At 45.3% G+C, this 17,753-nt stretch overlaps 2 protein-coding genes across 2 annotated transcripts; both read left to right on the top strand.

Moving 5' to 3' along the window:
• Window positions 1-1,371: 1,371 nt before the first annotated feature.
• On the top strand, window positions 1,372-7,771 carry LOC142884285 (regulator of G-protein signaling 21-like). Its single transcript, XM_076019798.1, has 4 exons — window positions 1,372-1,411; window positions 6,357-6,506; window positions 6,589-6,755; window positions 6,855-7,771. The coding sequence occupies exons 1-4, from the start codon at window positions 1,372-1,374 to the stop codon at window positions 7,029-7,031; spliced, it is 534 nt and encodes a 177-aa protein (XP_075875913.1). The 3' UTR covers window positions 7,032-7,771.
• A 2,840-nt stretch (window positions 7,772-10,611) lies between these two features.
• LOC142884910 (regulator of G-protein signaling 21-like) lies at window positions 10,612-12,140 on the top strand. Its single transcript, XM_076020893.1, has 5 exons — window positions 10,612-10,768; window positions 10,857-10,910; window positions 10,996-11,057; window positions 11,150-11,316; window positions 11,398-12,140. Exons 1-5 carry the CDS (start codon window positions 10,686-10,688, stop codon window positions 11,575-11,577), a joined length of 546 nt encoding a protein of 181 aa, XP_075877008.1. The 5' UTR covers window positions 10,612-10,685; the 3' UTR covers window positions 11,578-12,140.
• The last annotated feature ends 5,613 nt before the right edge of the window (window positions 12,141-17,753 follow it).

Here is a 17,753-nt window from a genome sequence, read left to right as displayed (position 1 = left end):
TTAAGAAAGTGAAGTAAACACTTTATTGTTAAAAAAAAAAAAAGGCCACTTTTAATGGGGTGTCACTAATTTATTTGAATGACAAATGGAGCCGTTATGCGAGTTTGAGAAATAAAATAAAAAAAAGTGTATTGCCCAATTTAAAACCACGGGAAAAAATTAATAGACTTTCGCAACTCCCACCAACACATTATTCATTTTACAGTATATGGGCACATGATGGAGAAAAATACATATTAATTTTGAGTGTGAGGTTTTGCCGGCCAAACTGCTGCAGATGGAGGCAGGGGGAAAAAAACTCTCCACGGTGAGACGTGCGCAGTCAACACAAACGTGCACACAGAGCTCATTAACACGGACGTCGGGGGTGAGCGCTGGCCTTTGCCGGGATCAAGTGTAGAATTCCGCAACTCGTGAATTAATTACGCCTCCGTCTCGGCAGTGGAGGGGATGGCGTGCTGTGTCTCGCCGATGTCTGAGCTCAGGTCGGGCGAGCAGGGAGGCAATGTGACATGTTAACATAGGTAGGAGGCTCAGCTGGCCTGCCAAACCTCATCACCGCTCTTGACAAGTCCGATGCCAAGAAATCCCTGGCACCCCATCCCGTCCCTCTCCTGTCTGTATTTAAACACGGCTCTCAGGAAAAATAAGGAGAAAAAAAGCCCCCTGGAATCATCCAGGTTAAAGACGAGCCGTCAGACCAAACCAAAGGGTCAGACAGCAGTTTGCCCCGAGGCTCACTGCCTGTGGAAGTGAGATGAATTCTGCTCTGAAGCTCAGGGACACGCTGCATTGCTACGATATCTACTGCCATTTTGCCTGGCATTCACAGGTCTACCCCAGTCAGGGCAAGTTGGCACAGAAATCTGCAGAGGTGGCAAAAGTATTCACATTCTGTACTTACATAAAAGTATGGATACTTTAAAAAATAAAAATAAATAAAATAAATACTCTGTTAAAAATAAAGTTTTAACTTCTTTACTCCAGTAAAAGTAAGAAATTACAGAAATGTACTTCAGTAAAATATAAAAATGTTTTTTTTTTTTATCCCCCTAAATTATGATCCACCGTTGTATTTAACTACACAGCAGCAAAGTACAAATAGCTCCACTTCAAACACCTATGAAAAACAATAGGTAAATTACTTTTAATAGAATTTGTATCTTTGAATCACTTTTAGATACAAAAGTAACCTGAATGTTTTCCAGTGGAGGAAGTAGAAAGTACAGACATTTGTGCACAATTGTAGGAAGTAAAAGTTAAAATGAAATACTCAGGTAATGTACAGCTACATGAAAAATCTACTTGTCCTACTGTACAACTAGTAGTCCAGTAACAAAGTATTTGTACTGTTAGATCCCACCTCTAGAAATGTGTCAGTGTGTGCTGGGCCGCACACTCCACTCGGCAGGTCAGTGTGAGGCCACGGACAGACCCCGCCCACTTCCATAGCAGCAACTCAAACATATGTTTTTGGCCCCTGGCCACACAGTGTTGCGGCGGTCAGTGAGAAGTTGGTGTGGTGGTGGAGCTGGAATGTGTCGGTTCTCTCCAGGTCCTCCAGGCTTCCTGTCACGGTCCAAAGACTCATTAGGCTGATCAGCAACAAGGTGGCCGCAGGTGTGAGTGCAAATGGTTGTTGGCCACCGAACAGCAACTTGAGGAAAAAAAACAAGAAACACGAATCAATATATTTGTTTTTTTGTTGTTGTTTTTTTTTTTAAGGCAAACCGAGCGTAACCAGTTGTCTCAGGCAGCCCAAATCAAAACGTTCCCTGGATGCTGACGTCATTTAATACCTGAGGAAAGCCGTGCTCACTAGTCTCGGTGGTAATGAGGGATCGTCATGAGTGTTGTCATGATTTTTTGTTGAAGTGAAATGAAGTCCAGCTCGATGCAAATTTGTGTAAATCATGTTTTCTTTACTTTCTTTTTTTATGTCACTCGTACGTAGTTCTCACTTACAGAAGCATATCCACTGTGGCAGATGTGAGCTGAGACTTTAAAATCGTCAGTAATATGTTGTGCATGTTTGTGAATTTATGATGAATCCACTGACGACACAGCACATCAGCAGCTGTTTGTTAAAGAAATCAATTAAATTGGAAACCAGTAGGGACCAGGCTGGTGTGTTTAGTTGGCCTCAGTTTGTTTGACCAATCGCGTAATCTGCAATCCCTCCTCTGACGCACTTACAACAAACGTGTCTTCTCCGGTCTCCATCTCAGTCGGTTCGTGTGCAGTGAGCCCCCAGTCCTCCAAGAGCCGCTTGAAGATTCGTTGCTCGTCTCTTAAGATGACAGTCGGCCTCAAAACAAATGGGATCGCAGTGACAAGGTTTTCTCCAAATAAGCCAAATATCCGGGGTCCAGACTCCAAAATGTTACTTTTTCCTCCTCTAATATCCTCTCTGTGCCGTCTCGGAGGACTTTATCCCTCAGCGGGAGCCGAATCTTTTGCAACGCGTTTCCCACCTGCCAGGCTTCCAATAGCCAGCAGTGAGATTCAGCTGCGCAACAAAAACAGTTTCGGTCCAGACAAAGGCATCAACAGGACAAGAGTAAATTTAATCATAGTTGCACACAGAAGAAAGGGCCTTGTTTGCTCTGAGAGATTCAAGGTGAGAGACTGTGGGAAAAATCTTTGCTTTAATTGGAGCATCCAGAGACAGAGTGGGAGGAAAAAACAGAATCCTTGACTGTGGTCTGTGTTTAATTTATCAAGCCAATCAAAGTCAGAGTCCTGGAATTGATTCAAATGTCCCTCCTCTCTGCAGAGACGTTGCAGTTCCCTGTGTCTCTTCTAACTGTTGTCAAGGCCATCCAAAGGGCTCCGCCAGAATATTTCTACCTGCTGATCCATCATCGGACGAAAGCACACAAACTTTACACTGCTAGTCACTGACAACATGATCAGTGACTTACATACATACATTCTGGGCGACTCCAGTGCCCCCCTGTGTGCAGTGGAAGGAACTGCAGATTGGCATCCTCATTTAGAGTCATCAGTCAGTTGGATTGTGTTTAAAGGTCACATTTTCTCCCCCCGTTTCAGGTCTTAATTGTTTCATCCCAGGTTGCAGTGTAACCGCCTCCAAAGATCAACAAACTAAAAGAGACCCAGACCACTAGAAAATAGTATATTAGCATAGCGCATTTAGCCCTCTGTTTGCAGCCGGCCACTATTTATTTATTTGCATCTGATGCTTTGTTTGCAAGGTAACAGCTTGCAAGACTTATCACTAACTAGGAGAGCCACAAATTCCCTTTGTGACATCACAAAGAGCTGTGGACCTGTGCGCAGTTTTGGAATGGAAGGAAAGGATGGATTCTCCCCTCATTCCTGGAGGATTGACTAACAGGATGGCAATCGCTCCAAAAAAATTTCAAGGTGAGTTTTTAAATTATTTGCCACGATCTGTTTACAATGTCCTACAAAAAACTGAAGCCAAGAACAAGGGGGGTCACATGACAACTCAGAAGGTTTGGACCGTCTCCTGGTGTGGGTGCGGTGGACATACACCTGCCAACGTTTTTCTTAAAAGTGAACAAACCATTGTGTAAATTTCCTTCCTCATTTATGGGGAGTTCACTGACAAGCTAGGGACATATGTTATTCTTGGAAAACATTGCTGAAGATCCTGATTGGATGATTGAAATCTCTGAAAGAAATCAGTCTGATCAGGGTCAAACAGTTGCTCCCTTAACTGAATTTTGATGACAGAAGAGGCTGAGGCCCGACATGAAAAACCATGTTTACACCTCACAGTCGTCCTCCCCCTGCGCCCGGCGGAGCTGCTTCTTTGACAAACAAATCCCTCGAGCTGCCGCCGCGTCCACACACATGCAAATGGAGCCAGTCTGGGTGTTTTCCATCACCTGCTGTGATTTACATCCTGGGTTTGTCTGGCGGCTCAGGAAGGTCACCGGGCTCAAGCTGGAAATACTTAATGATGATGTTTAGTCGACTGTTCTGAGCAACATGACCAGCGTGTAATCAGCTGACCCAGGCTACACACACACACGCACGCACGCACGCACGCACACATACACACACACACACACACACACACACACACACACACACACACACCCCAAGTCACATGACCAGCCAATGTTTCATTGCTGTAGTGTGTCAGAAATATTTAATCCTATTAGAGGACCTGTTACCATCAGTTATTGTTTTCTTTGTACATTTTCACATTTGCATCATTTTTATCAGCGTGGACCTGCACACTCTTCCTCCTCAAGACCAGCGTGTGTTATTTAGCAGCATCTAGTGGTCTGAAAGCGTATTGCAAAGAAAAGCAGTCCATCCATCCATCCATTCATCCATTTTCCATACCCGCTTCTTCCCGAGCTCAGGGTCACGGGGGTCTGCTGGAGCCTATCCCAGCTGTCATAGGGCGAAGGCAGGGTGACACCCTGGACAAGTCGCCAGTTCATCGCAGTCCATACATATGTTTGTAATATATTATTTTTGTTTTTTTTGACAATTTGCCATTATGTTCATATGTCTGTGCATGTTTTTGATGTCTTTTGTGCTGTCCCCTGTTCTTATTTTGTCCTTAAAAAGTCCTATATAAATAAATCTAACTTTCCTTTCCTTACAGGGACCCATTCTCAGCATTCTCAGATGCATTGTGGCCTCCTCTTTCCAAATGGACCAGCTGTTTATGCAAATAAAATGATTTTCATTAGTGAACGAGGCACAATTTTTTTTCAGTGACGTTGAAAAGTTATCAGATGTTTATCTGGTGTGCATAATTTCTCTTCCATTTTATGCCAACAGATCACTATTATGTGTCACGTGCTACGCCTTTAAAATGCAACACTGGCCTCCTGCGGATCTACAAGCCAGCGCACCCCATTATAAAAACAGCAGTTCCACGTCAGACTACGCTGCCGACCTTTTTATGTCTATCGAGCCTGACTTTGTTGACGCCGTAATTATTGGCTGTTGCTATAATTGTGCCAGAGTAGGCACGTTAGCCAGCTGGAGCAGCTCTGCTGCTTGTCACATTTTGTGCCTTCTCGTTGACATCGCCGACTTAATTACATCTGAGGATTACAGCTCTGGTGTTCCACTGACAAGTCTCCTTGCAGACATGCTTGTCATGGGACTTGTACAAGGAGTGCGAAAGCAGAAAAATGAACAGGGTCGGAAGGGCAACCGACATAAGACTTATGCTGAATCAAACATGTAATTCAACCGTGTGATTTTCATGAATCCAGTTGATGGCCAAGGTTGCATCTGCCACGCAGGAGGCCTTGAGGAAGACAAAAGAGGAGATTTATGGATGTAGCAAAAGAGGAGTCAAGTTAGTCTGTTTGAGGGAAGAGGATGCAGAGGATTAGACGGTTGGATGGAGACAGCTGACTGAATAAGGAACAGCTGCAAAAGGCTGCCTTTAACGTGAGGCTAACAGACCTGGCAGCTTGTAATTTTCTCTGATTCCAATCCCGCAAAAATTTGGAATGATAGCACTCGCCTTCCAATCAGCGTTGACTCACTGTGGTTGTCACCCTGATGAAAAAAGGTACAGTGCTGATATACAAATGAGAGGATACCAGACTCTCCTCCTTAATGGCAAAAATTTGTTTGCGGCCATTTGTTTATGGTCAGGATCTCTGGAGGAGCTTCCTGACCATCACTCATCTCCGGCTTTGACATGCGGCGCAAAATCTGATCAACCCTCTTCCCTTCTTCCAAAAACACTTTTTGCCGTGATTTGATAATGAAATTGAAAATTTGTACGTTATTTTCCATCTCTCAGCAGGAACGTCATGCACGGCTGCTGCTGCTGCTGTGATGAGATCGATCCCGGCGGCCAAGGCCTCGTCTCCTTGAGGTGCGGCCGACATGGAAGGATGCCCGGCGGCAACGCTTTGCATATGGATTTTCATATATTCCATTGGTGGCCGGAGGGTTGGGGGAGGAGGGGGGTGTCATTTAGATTTAGCTCGGGCCACTTGACTCCTTTATTTCCAAACAAACACGAGGCCATCTTCAGTCGGACAGGATCTTATCTCTGTCTCCCTTGCTCCAGAACGAGGAGATGGCGATAAAGTGAGTGGTTGGTGGTTGTCTTGGGCAATAACGGGGGTCTTTTTTTGCAGCAAAGCAACAGGTGACGGCCGCCATGTGGAAAAAGCCAAGGAGGTTTCCACTCATTGTAAGTCTCTCCTCCTGATAGCGACAGGTAGTTCACCCACTTGGCATGTTGAATTGAACTTGCTTACTTCGATTTTATCTCATTTTTTCCGGTGCATAAGTTGGCTTGGGGTTTTATTTTGGGGTTTTTATTTGGGGATTTTGGGGCTTCTTTGTATCGGACTTGCCGGTGCACTCCGCAGGCAGCCCCGTGTCGTGCAGCCGACAGGTAACTGGGCTAGTGATAGCTCTCGATGCTCTTTTCAAGGGTAGATTGTGTTGCTTCCCCAAAGATCCACTGGGGGATGTTGAGACTTGGAGTGAGTCGGTGGACAAAGTCCTCAGTTGTAAAGGTGAGACTCGCAAGTTTGCTAGTGAGCGAAATGCCCGAGGAGCCGCTCACTGTGCTTCTCCTCGTCCCTTCGCCCTCCTCAGCGGGACAGATCGCCTTCCGTGAGTTCCTGAGGTCCGAGTACAGCGAGGAGAACATTCTGTTCTGGCTCGCCTGTGAGGAGTACAAAAAGATCAAGACTGTTCCGGAGATGATCTCCTCAGCCAACAGGATCTTCTCAGAGTACGTCCAAACAGAGGCGCCCAAACAGGTTTGGAAGTCTGGATAAAAGAACATTTATCATAACTCCAATTTGCTAGATCAAAATGTATGAACGGTTTGCCTTGGAAGACATCTCAACTGATTTCAGATCAACATTGACTGTGGGACCAGAGAAAGCATCACCAAGAACATCTCCCAGCCTACCCTGACGTCATTTGATACAGCACAGAAGCTCATCTACAGCCTGATGGCCAGGGATTGCTACCCGCGCTTCCTAAAATCCGACATCTTCCAGGGACTCCTGAGGAGAAACGAGTCCAGGTGACTGTTTTGAAGGCCTGCGACGCTGCTTCCACTCCCCAGATCTCATCCTGCAGCTGCGCTCTTCTCTTCTCAGTGTGGCAAACACCTTGGCGTCTGACAGTCATGCCCCAGCCTATAGCAGAAATAGCTTTTTGATCCCATAGACAGTTACCAGTTTGAGAGAATTTGTGGATTGTATTATACTTAATCAGTCTAATTATCCTGCAAGGGGAGTATGAGAAGGGGGCTTTACAGAGATTCAGCACATAATTCTCCTTTGACTATCAGTTCCTCTTTTCTACATTTCAAGAGAGTTGTAATAAATTAAATTATCCCCCTGAAGTAAAGTATTATCAAGCCTTTATCGAATTGATTATGCAAATAAAAAAAAAACTAATATTACTGTGAGAGATTCAATAAAATCCTGAGAATATTGTTAAATTCAAAAAAAAAAAAACCCTGCCCTGTTCTTTTGTTTGGTTTGGTTTGGTTTTTTTGGTCGCAAGTTTACATTTATCACAGTGGAAGACTGGAGCAGGTGCGGCCCTTTAAAATGTCATATAAATGACTTCAGCTCAGTCCTTGAAAATTGCTGCAGTGTGGTCAGAAGAAGCACCAGGTGGCAACAGAGCGCCTCTGACGTTCAAAGAGAAGAACCGATGCAAATAAACACGATTCGCACCTCTTACAACTGTGCAAAAAAAGGTCTAGAGCATTTTTCTCTGCCATAGCTATAAACAACCGGGTCGATTGAGTAAAACATGAAGAGGAACCAAGTGTATAAGTGTTTATCTGGTGTTAACAGGAGAGTGTGTCCAATTCTGCTTTTCATCGAAATGTGTCTCTGAAGATGGGCCTAAAAGATTTGTCTGATAATGGACCCGCAACTCTCTCATTCACTTGTCCATTGACGCTTATACAATCACCTTATGTAAAAGGGAAAGAAAAAAAAAAGTGTGCTAATGTGAGACAACCATGTTTATTGTCTTTTTTTCTGTTCGGAAAGCGGAAGTTGGCCCGTCGCAGGTTCCCCATGTGACTGCAGTCAGATGAACATCTCGTTCTGTTTGACATTTATTTTCAGAGGTGCTGAACAGCCCTCGTACATGCAGCATAGTGCAACTTCCTCTCCTCAGCACTGGCCTGTTAACACTGACCTGTTTGGGAGACTGCTGGGGTGAAAGTCAGGGAGAGGAGAAGAAAATTGAACTAAAATGTTGAGAATCATGCAGTGCTGCGAGGAAGCCAGGATGACAAGTGATCAGTGTGATGACGGTTGAAGGAGGAAATCCGCAGGCGCTGTTTGCCGCCAGTACAGAAAGAAAATGCCCACAGATAAGCTTGTGTCAACACAGCGGCTGTCGCCGCGAGACGTTTCCCGTCACACTCAAAAAATACTCAACTGAAAGTAAAATGTAGATTCAAACAGAAAGGAAATTTCATTACTTTATTTTTGTTTTTTCTTCACACCTCTAAGCCCAGAGGAAGAATCACACCGATGATGACGGTGGTGGTACTGAGTGATTAGCATTTTAGATCAGTTGTGAACAAATTAAAGAGGGTTTTGCAAGTGTGAATCACTCTTGTTCATCTTTGGTCGTCTTTCAAGAAGCATCAGTTGCAAAATGTTTTGTCCTTTTGTCTAATTTTTCATGCAAGAGTATAAAAAATGCATTTCTATGTTTTCTTGTGCATCGCCGTGAGTGCGGTGATTGTTTTTCTTTTCATGATACAGGTGCCCAGGTTTTAATTTCAAAAGGGAAATGAAGGCAGATGATGAAGTTCCCATCAATACAAAAGTCCCCCGCGTGTTTTTACCATATTGTTTTGCTTCTAGTGAAACAATAAGATGATGAGGAACATCATCAACAGGCGTGTCTGTGACAGAGGAAATGTATTGTAGGTTTCTAGGTTATTTCTATGATTAAACACACACACACACACACACACACACACACACACACACACACACACACACACACACACACACACATTAAGCTATTACTAAACATTTAGCTTATTACTGAACATCTACTGACAATCTCTGTTCACTAATGAGGGTTCCAGGAAAATGTCCTGAGCAGAAGATGTACTTTCTCCATTTCTAACAAAGTCATCGTGTTTCATGATGGGACATTGTCATTTTGAAAGATTTGTCTTTAATATTTTGCTTTTATTTATTTATAGTTTTAGTTTTATTTTTAAGGGCTCTCGCCTGTTAAAGATGCAGTTTCTCCGCAGTTGCCTTTTCTTTCATTTTTTTATTTAGCCACCAATTCACCAAGAGATATTCAAAGACTTATCAAGTTGTCGCATTTATCAACAAGCTGTTCTGCTCTGCTTATCTGGGTGAAAGATTTCCCTTCCTCCTGACTTACCCAGACAAGATCTTCTTCTGTTTGCATTCTGCACCTGACCAAAGAGGAACTACCGTACACACTTGATATTTATAAATCAGTCCAGAGGAATGTCCAGATGAGGTGAAAGGGCTTTCTTGCCACAACTTCTTGTAAGCAGGGTAGAGAAGAAAGTCCCAAACAGTGTCGCTAATACAGCACAGCTTACACAAACGTGTGACCGAATTCATAGACTCACTTTCATTCTTTTCTCACCTGGGCCAAAAAAATAACCTGTCCAAGGTGTGAGGAGATAACATTATTTCTGATCTGAGCTCACAAGCAGCAACTTGCTATGGAAACTTCAGACGAAGAATGCCAGAGCCTCGTTCAAAGATAAACAACTGCGCCATGTCTTTCGGTGGGTGACTCTGGTTTCTCGTCATCCTTCATCTCTGTTTTCTTCTCCGACCGCACCTCCCACAGTGGTCAAGTCATGGTTTGTCTCTGCAGACAGGAAGCCAAATAGTATAGTTGGGTGTGTGACAGGTGTGTGTGTGTGGGGGGGGGGGGGGGGCTCCAGAGAATCATGTGTTTAGGAGTCCGATCTGCATTTGTTTTGCATACACTTTCATTTAGACAGAGGATAGTGTCGAGCTAAATTTAGCGAATCAGCTGTTAGCCTTGCTTGCATGGCAGCTACCACCCTAGTTGTAGCTTAGCTAGGATTGGCAAACGTGGAGGAAATTGGGAGGACTGGATGATACATGAAGGATTTTTATTGGCCTCTTACCACATAGGATAAATAAGATAAATATAAATAAGACAAGTATCTATTCATTTATTGATTGTTTGTTTGTTTGGTTTTTTTTTTACTTTAGCACATCTACTACCTTTCTATTTCCACATTTTCCTCCATCAGTTTCTTGTCATTTGATGCAGTCTTGTGCTGCTAACTTTTTTAATGCAAACAACTCAATCATGCTCTTCTAAGTGGCTTGATGCTCCTGCCCAGTAAATAGTCTGCTCTTTACTAGTATAACATGTTAACTCTCCATGCAGACTTGACCAGAGACATTTGCCTGGTACAAAATTTTCCACTGTCACATTTGCATCCACAAACTTGAAACCAAAGCAGCTTCTGCCCAGGCACAACTAAGCGGTGTATGTTTGGTTGATATCGGCTCTGCGTGCTTGCGTCATTCCCCTGAACTTCCTCTTTCCTGCGGTTAACCCAGAACGATGCTGTGCCTCCTCAGACTTCTTGTACACATATATATAAATGGGTGAGAGAGTTTCGATCAGACTTCAGATCGGAGCTCGCCCTGCTTGCTGTCACAATGTTTAAACTTGTCACTTCACCGCTGAGGGAGCTGCAGCCTCTCAACATGGCTGCACTTAACAAGAAGATGGAAAAAGAAAGGTAAAATCTGGGAATTTTTCATTTGTTCAGTGCTCAAAAGATAAATCATTGTAGGACCTCAGCTTAAACGTATTTTTGTTCTACCAAGGAGATGCAACCTGAGGTCACGGCTGAGGTCGTGTCAGCCTCCCATAGCTGAGGAGTAAGTGAAAGCGTCTGGTGTCTTTGTATCTACTCCGTGGCCAAATTTTGTAATTTGATTTGAAACTTGCCATTGTCTCTCACAGGCTGTGTGTGGAGGAGACGTCCCAGTGGTCGCTCTCTCTGGACAGACTGCTGGCCTCCAAATGTAAGTGAAATGGCTCCTCTGATTTTTTTGGCCAGCTTTCTGCTGCCAGTGCTCCGCAGCGCTGTGTCTCACACGGCCCCGTTTGCTTCCAGACGGTACAGAGATCTTCCAGGCCTTCCTCAAGTCAGAGTTCAGCGACGAGAACATCGAATTCTGGCGGGTGTGCGAGGACTACAAGAAGATCAAGTCCTCCTTTCGGATGTCCTACAGGGCCAAGATGATCTTCAAACGTTACATTCAGGCCGAGGCTGTGAGAGAGGCAAGCGGACACCACCACTCCCAATCACCTTCCTACTTTTGGAATTTGTCCACATGTAACCAATTTTCTCTCCACCTCCAGATCAACATAGACCACAAAACCAGAGACGTGATCCGACGGAACATGAAGACGCCCACCACGGTGTGCTTCGACGATGCTCAGAGGATCGTCTACAGCCTCATGGAGAAAGACTCCTACCCACGATTCCTCGTGTCAGACTTCTACCGCGCTCTGCTGCGGTCCATGTCGGAGCCAGTGTAAACATAGAGACCCGCGGCAGAAGGTTCCCACCTGTCGATCTGTCGATACAGAACTGTGAAGCTGAGCAACCAACGCTGTTTTTGCCGCGGCTGCAATGCTGCTGGTAATAGTGAGAAGTTACTTGTAAAAATACAGAAAAGGGGGCTGGACCACTTTGCGGCGAAGGGGGAAAATCCCAGTGCTGCGGCAGCAACTGTCAGACAGAAACCTCCCCAGAAATGCCCGATGCTGTGAAGAAGTCTGGTACTTTCTCTTCAGAGTGCCAGGAAGTGGATGTACTGACGAGAAGTCTTCTGCATTCTATGAACGAGTGCATGTAGTGACTTTATAAATTGCACACCTTCATTTTTGTATGGAATTATTCAATCCCTAGATGTACATTGTTTTTAATATTTGTGCAAGCAGGATAAATGGATGGATATTAAGGATCATGATCGTGATCATAACTAGACCTATGTTGTCAGCCCTGATAAGCTACATGTCAAAATGAAATTTTGAGTGATTGATTATGATACACTGATTATGTATTTCTTTATTTAATAAACAAAACATTTGCATTGAAATTCTGCCTTCACTTCAACCTTGTGTTCAGATGCACATCAGCCAAAGAGTCCAGGGCTAGTTCTCTTCATTGAGTGACACATTTTATTACAATTACATTTACAATCATGGCCCAGAGGTTTTCCTGAGTTCAACAGTGCACGGCAACTCTAGGTTTCACATGACGCTCCCACCTACGCAGCATCTTCACTCACAGAAATCTTCTTGGGTCATTGACCTTTTTTTTCCCATTTGAACACAATCTGTTTTCTACCCAGACATATTTTTTAGCCTTTTTTTTTAAAGAAAAAAATAACATTCATCATTCGAAAAAGTCTCCAACTGCTTTTACTAATTTATCACGAGACAAGACCAGAAACAAAGTGGGTCTTTGGGAACCTGTCAAACGCAAACATACTGGCGAGAAGTTTCAGGAGCCAAGTGCTTCACCGCATCCTCTTTTCGGCTGATATGAGTCACTCTACATGCTCTCACTCTTTGGAGCCAATAAATTTGTATTTTTCCTGCCTAAAAGCACCATAGCACTGTGTTTTCTTGCCAAAGGTCCTTTCAACAAGTTTGTGAGCAAGGGTCTGTTGAATTCGCACACAGGCTGTCAGCTGCTACTTGTTTGCTTGCTACTTGCTACTTGGTTTCCCTCATTCGCACTGCTCTGCATTTTTTTTATGTGCATGTCAGTCTGGCACACGCAAGACGGTTGTCACGAAAACTGTAACACATTTCTGTAGTGCCGCTGATGTACGCAAACCGCCAGCATAGATTCACTCGCCAAAAGTGTGTCATGAGACAGTCATGCCACCAAAACCACATGTTCGCAGCAGGTCACTGGATTAGTGTGTGATGTTGCTCTGACAACTCAAACAAAGGAGGCCTCTGTTGTTTTACTTCTATATCCTTCGCCCCGAGCAGCCAAAATAAAATGTGGAGCTCTTTCAACAGATAACAATCTATTACAGTCGAAGTGACGTCAAGTGTTACATCTCGTTACAAAACATTCTGACTCCAAAATTACATCCAGAGGAATAGTTGAGCTGCTAAAAGTAGTCCTGCTGCGAGGTTGTTAGCACTGTTGTCCAGAGTGCTTATGCTAACTCATTAAGTCCACTAACCTAATTATCATTGACAACCGTATTTTCCAGACTATAAACTGCAACTTTTTTCCCACGCTTTGAACCATGCGGCTTATGCAAAGGTGCGCTTTCTGTGGACTTTACTTCATCCGCCAGGGGGCGCTTTAGCAGGAAGTGCTAAAGCGATGAAGTGATGAACAGTGACAGGTGGTTTCTGGGTTCAGTGTTCATGAAGCGACTTTAAAGGTCACCTATTATACTAATTTTCGGGCTTTTGTATTTGATATCTGGCCCCTCCAGAGCAGCAACGCACGATTTTCCACGCTGAAAGCTTTTTAGATTTGCGTATCTCGCTGCTCGTTTCCTCGTATTTACTGCATCCCGCGAAAACACTCCATTTCACTTCACTCCACCCCCAGCCTTGCCGGTGTACACCCCCGCCCGGGATCACACTCTTCGTCGCTGCTGAGCCTCACTTCCTCAGTTTGCCGGTGCGGGAGTGAAGAGGAAACGGCAAACTTTACGAAACAGGCACAATTTAAACACTTACCGTCGTGAAGGCTTCACTCTTTAGCAGCTGTTTACCGGCTAATCCAGCTTCGTACGGACCCAGCGCGGGCTGAGTTACTGCCGCAAGGCAGACCGAAGGTCCCTGGACGTTTTTTGTGCCTTCTGTGTCCCCGGAAATATATTTTACTTTGTGTACTGACTGTGTGTTTTTGTTTTGTATTTTTGCCAGACATTTTAATAGGGCTTAGAATGATTTTGTTTCATACTGTGAGAGGGGCAGTGATCTGGCCAATCACGGCTGACCCGCCAACCGGAGAGTGTTGTGGTTAAGGGTCGAAACACTCGATGAACGTTGGAGACCACCTGATGACCTCTCATCCAGGCCAAGGCTTTATCCATTAGAAATGGATTATAACAGCATCTTTGATGTATTTACAAACTGAACTCCCTGGGCAACCAGTGACTTCCAGGAAAGTCTGGATGGCGACCGAGGAAGGTCGGTGACGCTGGAGAGACAGCTGACCTCCAGGAAAGACTGGCGGCGTATCAGGGGCCAGCAACCCCTGTTGCAGCACTCGCAAGAGGGCACCAAGCAAGCTACAGAATGTACAAATGAGCAATACCCCTAGAGTCTCCTGAGAGGGGGGGGAGGATGAGAGACTCGCAAGGACAGATTCAACGGCAACGACAAGGACAGTGACACAGACGCAGAGAAGGCTCAAACAAACCACCTTGACTGGGGAGGTATGGGAAGTGAAGTGCAATTGCGGAAAGATCTGCAAAGGTGCAAGAGGGCTCAAAATACACCAGAGTAAGGCCAAGAACAAGTCCGAGTGTGGACAGGGACAGACGCATGCACACCGCTCAGACGAACAGTCTGGTGAGACGCAGGAGAACCCTAGGCAGGAAGCAAACCATAGTCCTAGAGATCTCTCAGTGCCGGCAATCCCCCAAGACCACACAAGGACTACCTCAAATGCCATCCCAGAAAGCCCACCCCAGCCAACGAAGGAAAGAATCAAGTGGCCTAAGATGAGTGAGACCAAGGAGTGGTCCATGCTCGATGAAGATCTGGACATGGTGCTTGAAATGGTTCAAGCAGGATCAGCAGAATGGAAGGTGGATTCACTCACAGCCATCACCCACAACTTGGCTAAAGAACAGTATGGAACAGTGCCAAGGGGAGAGAACAAAGCCAGTCCAGAAAAGCAGGAAAACAGAAGAGAGAGAAAGATCAAACAACTTCAGAAGGAGATCAAAACCCTGAGAAAGCAATTCAAATTGGCAAGCATGGAAGAAAAGGAAGGAAGAAAAGAACTGACGGCTAACCTCCGCGAGCAGCTCATCAGGCTGAGAAGAGCTGAGGGGCAAAGGCAGAGGCGGAAAAGGCAGGAAGCTGCACGAGCCCATTTTATAAAAGACCCCTACCGCTTCACCAAAACACTTTTGGGAAAGGCCTGGGACTCTAACAAGTTCTAAGGAGGAGGTGGAGGAGTTTGTTGAAGAGACATTTAGTAACCCTTCAAGAAACGATGCCCTACCAGAAAATCACGGGCTTGGCACCATCAATCCACCAACATCCCTCCTCAGCACAGAATTTCCATCATGGAGAGAGGTTCAAGAGGTCGTCAAGCACGCAAGATCAGCTTCTGCCCCAGGCCCCAGCGGTATACCTTACAAAGTATACAAGAAATGTCCCAAGCTCCTACAAAGGCTGTGGAAGCTTATGCGGGTAATCTGGTCCAAAGGAACCGTCCCAACAAGCTGGAGAAGGGCAGAAGGGTGCTTTGTGCCAAAAGAACAGGGATCCTCACAGATCAGCCAGTTTCGAACCATTTCCTTGCTCAGTGTGGAGGGGAAAATCTTATTTTCAGTACTGGCCAAAAGAATGAGCTCAAACATGACCCGGAATGGATATATTGACACCTCGATCCAGAAGGGTGGTATCGAAGGGCTCTCCGGGTGCCTGGAGCATACAGGGGTCCCCAGCCAATTTATCCAAGAAGCAAAAGAGAAGAAAGGCAACCTGACAGTAGTCTGGCTCGATTTTGCTAATGCATATGGGTCAATTCCCCATAATGTAATCCAAGCGGCTATGAACCATTACCACATCCCACATCACATCCAGGGGACATCACCAGTTACCTGGGAGACATCAAGCTAAGATTCCAGTCAGCCATGTTCACATGTGGCAGCCAGTGGAGAAGGGAATAGTGACAGGGTGTACCATCTCCCCCATCTTGTTCGTCATGGGAATGAACCTGATAATCTCTGCAGCGATCACAAAGTCAAGAGGACCAAGGACTGCAGTAGGAAGTCAACAGCCAGCAATCAGGGCATTCATGGATGATCTTACCATGATAACACCAACTCACGTGCAGGCAAGATGGGTTCTGGCAGAACTGGATCGTATGGCTACGTGGGCGAAGATGATCTTTAAGCCCAAGAAATCAAGGAGTCTGGTGATCCAAAAGGGGAAAACAACGGAAAAGTTCAAGCTGCTTGTTCAGGGCGAAGCAATCCCAAACATCCAGGGGAACCCTATTAAATGCCTTGGAAAGTGGTATGATGATTCCCTGACAGATAAAAACAGCATCTCCAGCACTGAAAAACAAGTGGAGGATTGGCTGGAAAGAACTGACAAGTCTGGCCTGCCGGGGAAATATAAGTGCTGGATCTACCAGCATGGCCTACTCCAAAGACTTATGTGGCTTCTCACCGTGTACGAAGTGCCTATAACAACAGTTGAAGGGATGGAGAAGAAGTTCAACAAGCACCTTCGAAGATGGTTGGGAATACCCCCGAGTTTTACATCTATGGGGCTCTACATAAGGTCGGGTCAGCTACAGCTCCCCTTGTCTTCAGTTGTGGAGGAGTTTAAAGTCGCCAAGTGCAGACTTTCCCTGATATATAGGGACTCCAAAGACCAACTCATCAGGGAAGCAGGAATAAGAACAAGTGGGCCGCCAGCACCGCCATTAACCAGGCAGAATCTTCTCTCAAGACCAGGGATACCATCGGAAATCCCTGCACTGGAAGACAGGGTCTGGGAACATCACATTTCCAGCAGTGGTCCAAGTCCACTCCCAGGGAAAGGAGGACCATGATCAGGATGAAGTTCGGAACCTTGAGGAAGAAGGAAGAAGAGCTAAATCCGTCGAGCTCGCAACTCAAGGTGCCTGGACAAGGTGGAACCTCCCCAAGAGGACCATCACGTGGAGTGAATTGTGGAGGTTGGAGCCTTTCCGTATCTCATTTCTGCTCCGAGCAGTATACAACACCTTACCAACCCCAGTCAACTTGCACAGGTGGGGAATGAGGGAGGACCCGCTGTGCAGGTTGTGTGGCAGCAAAGGGACTATGGCGCACATTCTTTCAGGGTGCAAAACAGCATTGACCCAGGGAAGATACAGGTGGTGCCATGACAGGGTGTTGGCACTGCTCGCAGACATCTTGGAGCAAGAGAGGAGAAAGAAACATCCATCCAAAACTAGACCACAGCCGAGCACCATCACCTTCGTGAAAGCAGGTCATAGACCAGTTGTCCAAGGCACACTATACAAAGCATAATGAGAGCTAGTTTGGACAGAGTAGATAGAGTCCAAGATTGATTGGGAGAGGAGAGTGATAGAGGCTCCGCCTGCACAGAGCAACGATCCCTGTAACGGGAGTGAACGATCTCCCTCCACGGCGTAAGCCTATAGCAGCTTAACTGACAGTGGATGGAATCTAACTATAAGCTTTAAGAAAAGGAAGGTCTTAAGTCTACTTCTGTGTCTGCCCCCCTCACAGAGGCTGGAAGATGATTCCAAAATAAAGGTGCCAGGAAACTGAAACACCTACCTCCTGACCTAACTCTAGACATTTTTGGGATAACTAAAAGACCTGAATCCTCAGAGCGAAGGGCTCTTGGAGGATGATAAAGTTCAATAAGTTCCCTAATATAAGAAGGAGCCTGAGAATGAAGAGCTTTGTAAGTTAAAACTAGAATCTTAAATTCAATTCTAAATTTGACTGGCAGCCAATGCAAGGAAG

The sequence above is a fragment of the Nelusetta ayraudi genome, unplaced genomic scaffold, assembly GCF_046127955.1.
Source record: "Nelusetta ayraudi isolate G7.1 ecotype Tasmania unplaced genomic scaffold, CSIRO-AGI_Nayr_v1 ptg000011l, whole genome shotgun sequence".
In the NCBI taxonomy this organism is placed as follows: Eukaryota; Metazoa; Chordata; class Actinopteri; order Tetraodontiformes; family Monacanthidae; genus Nelusetta; species Nelusetta ayraudi.
The sequence above is the reverse complement of the archived record's forward strand: the minus strand, read 5'-3'. Positions and strand labels throughout refer to the sequence as shown.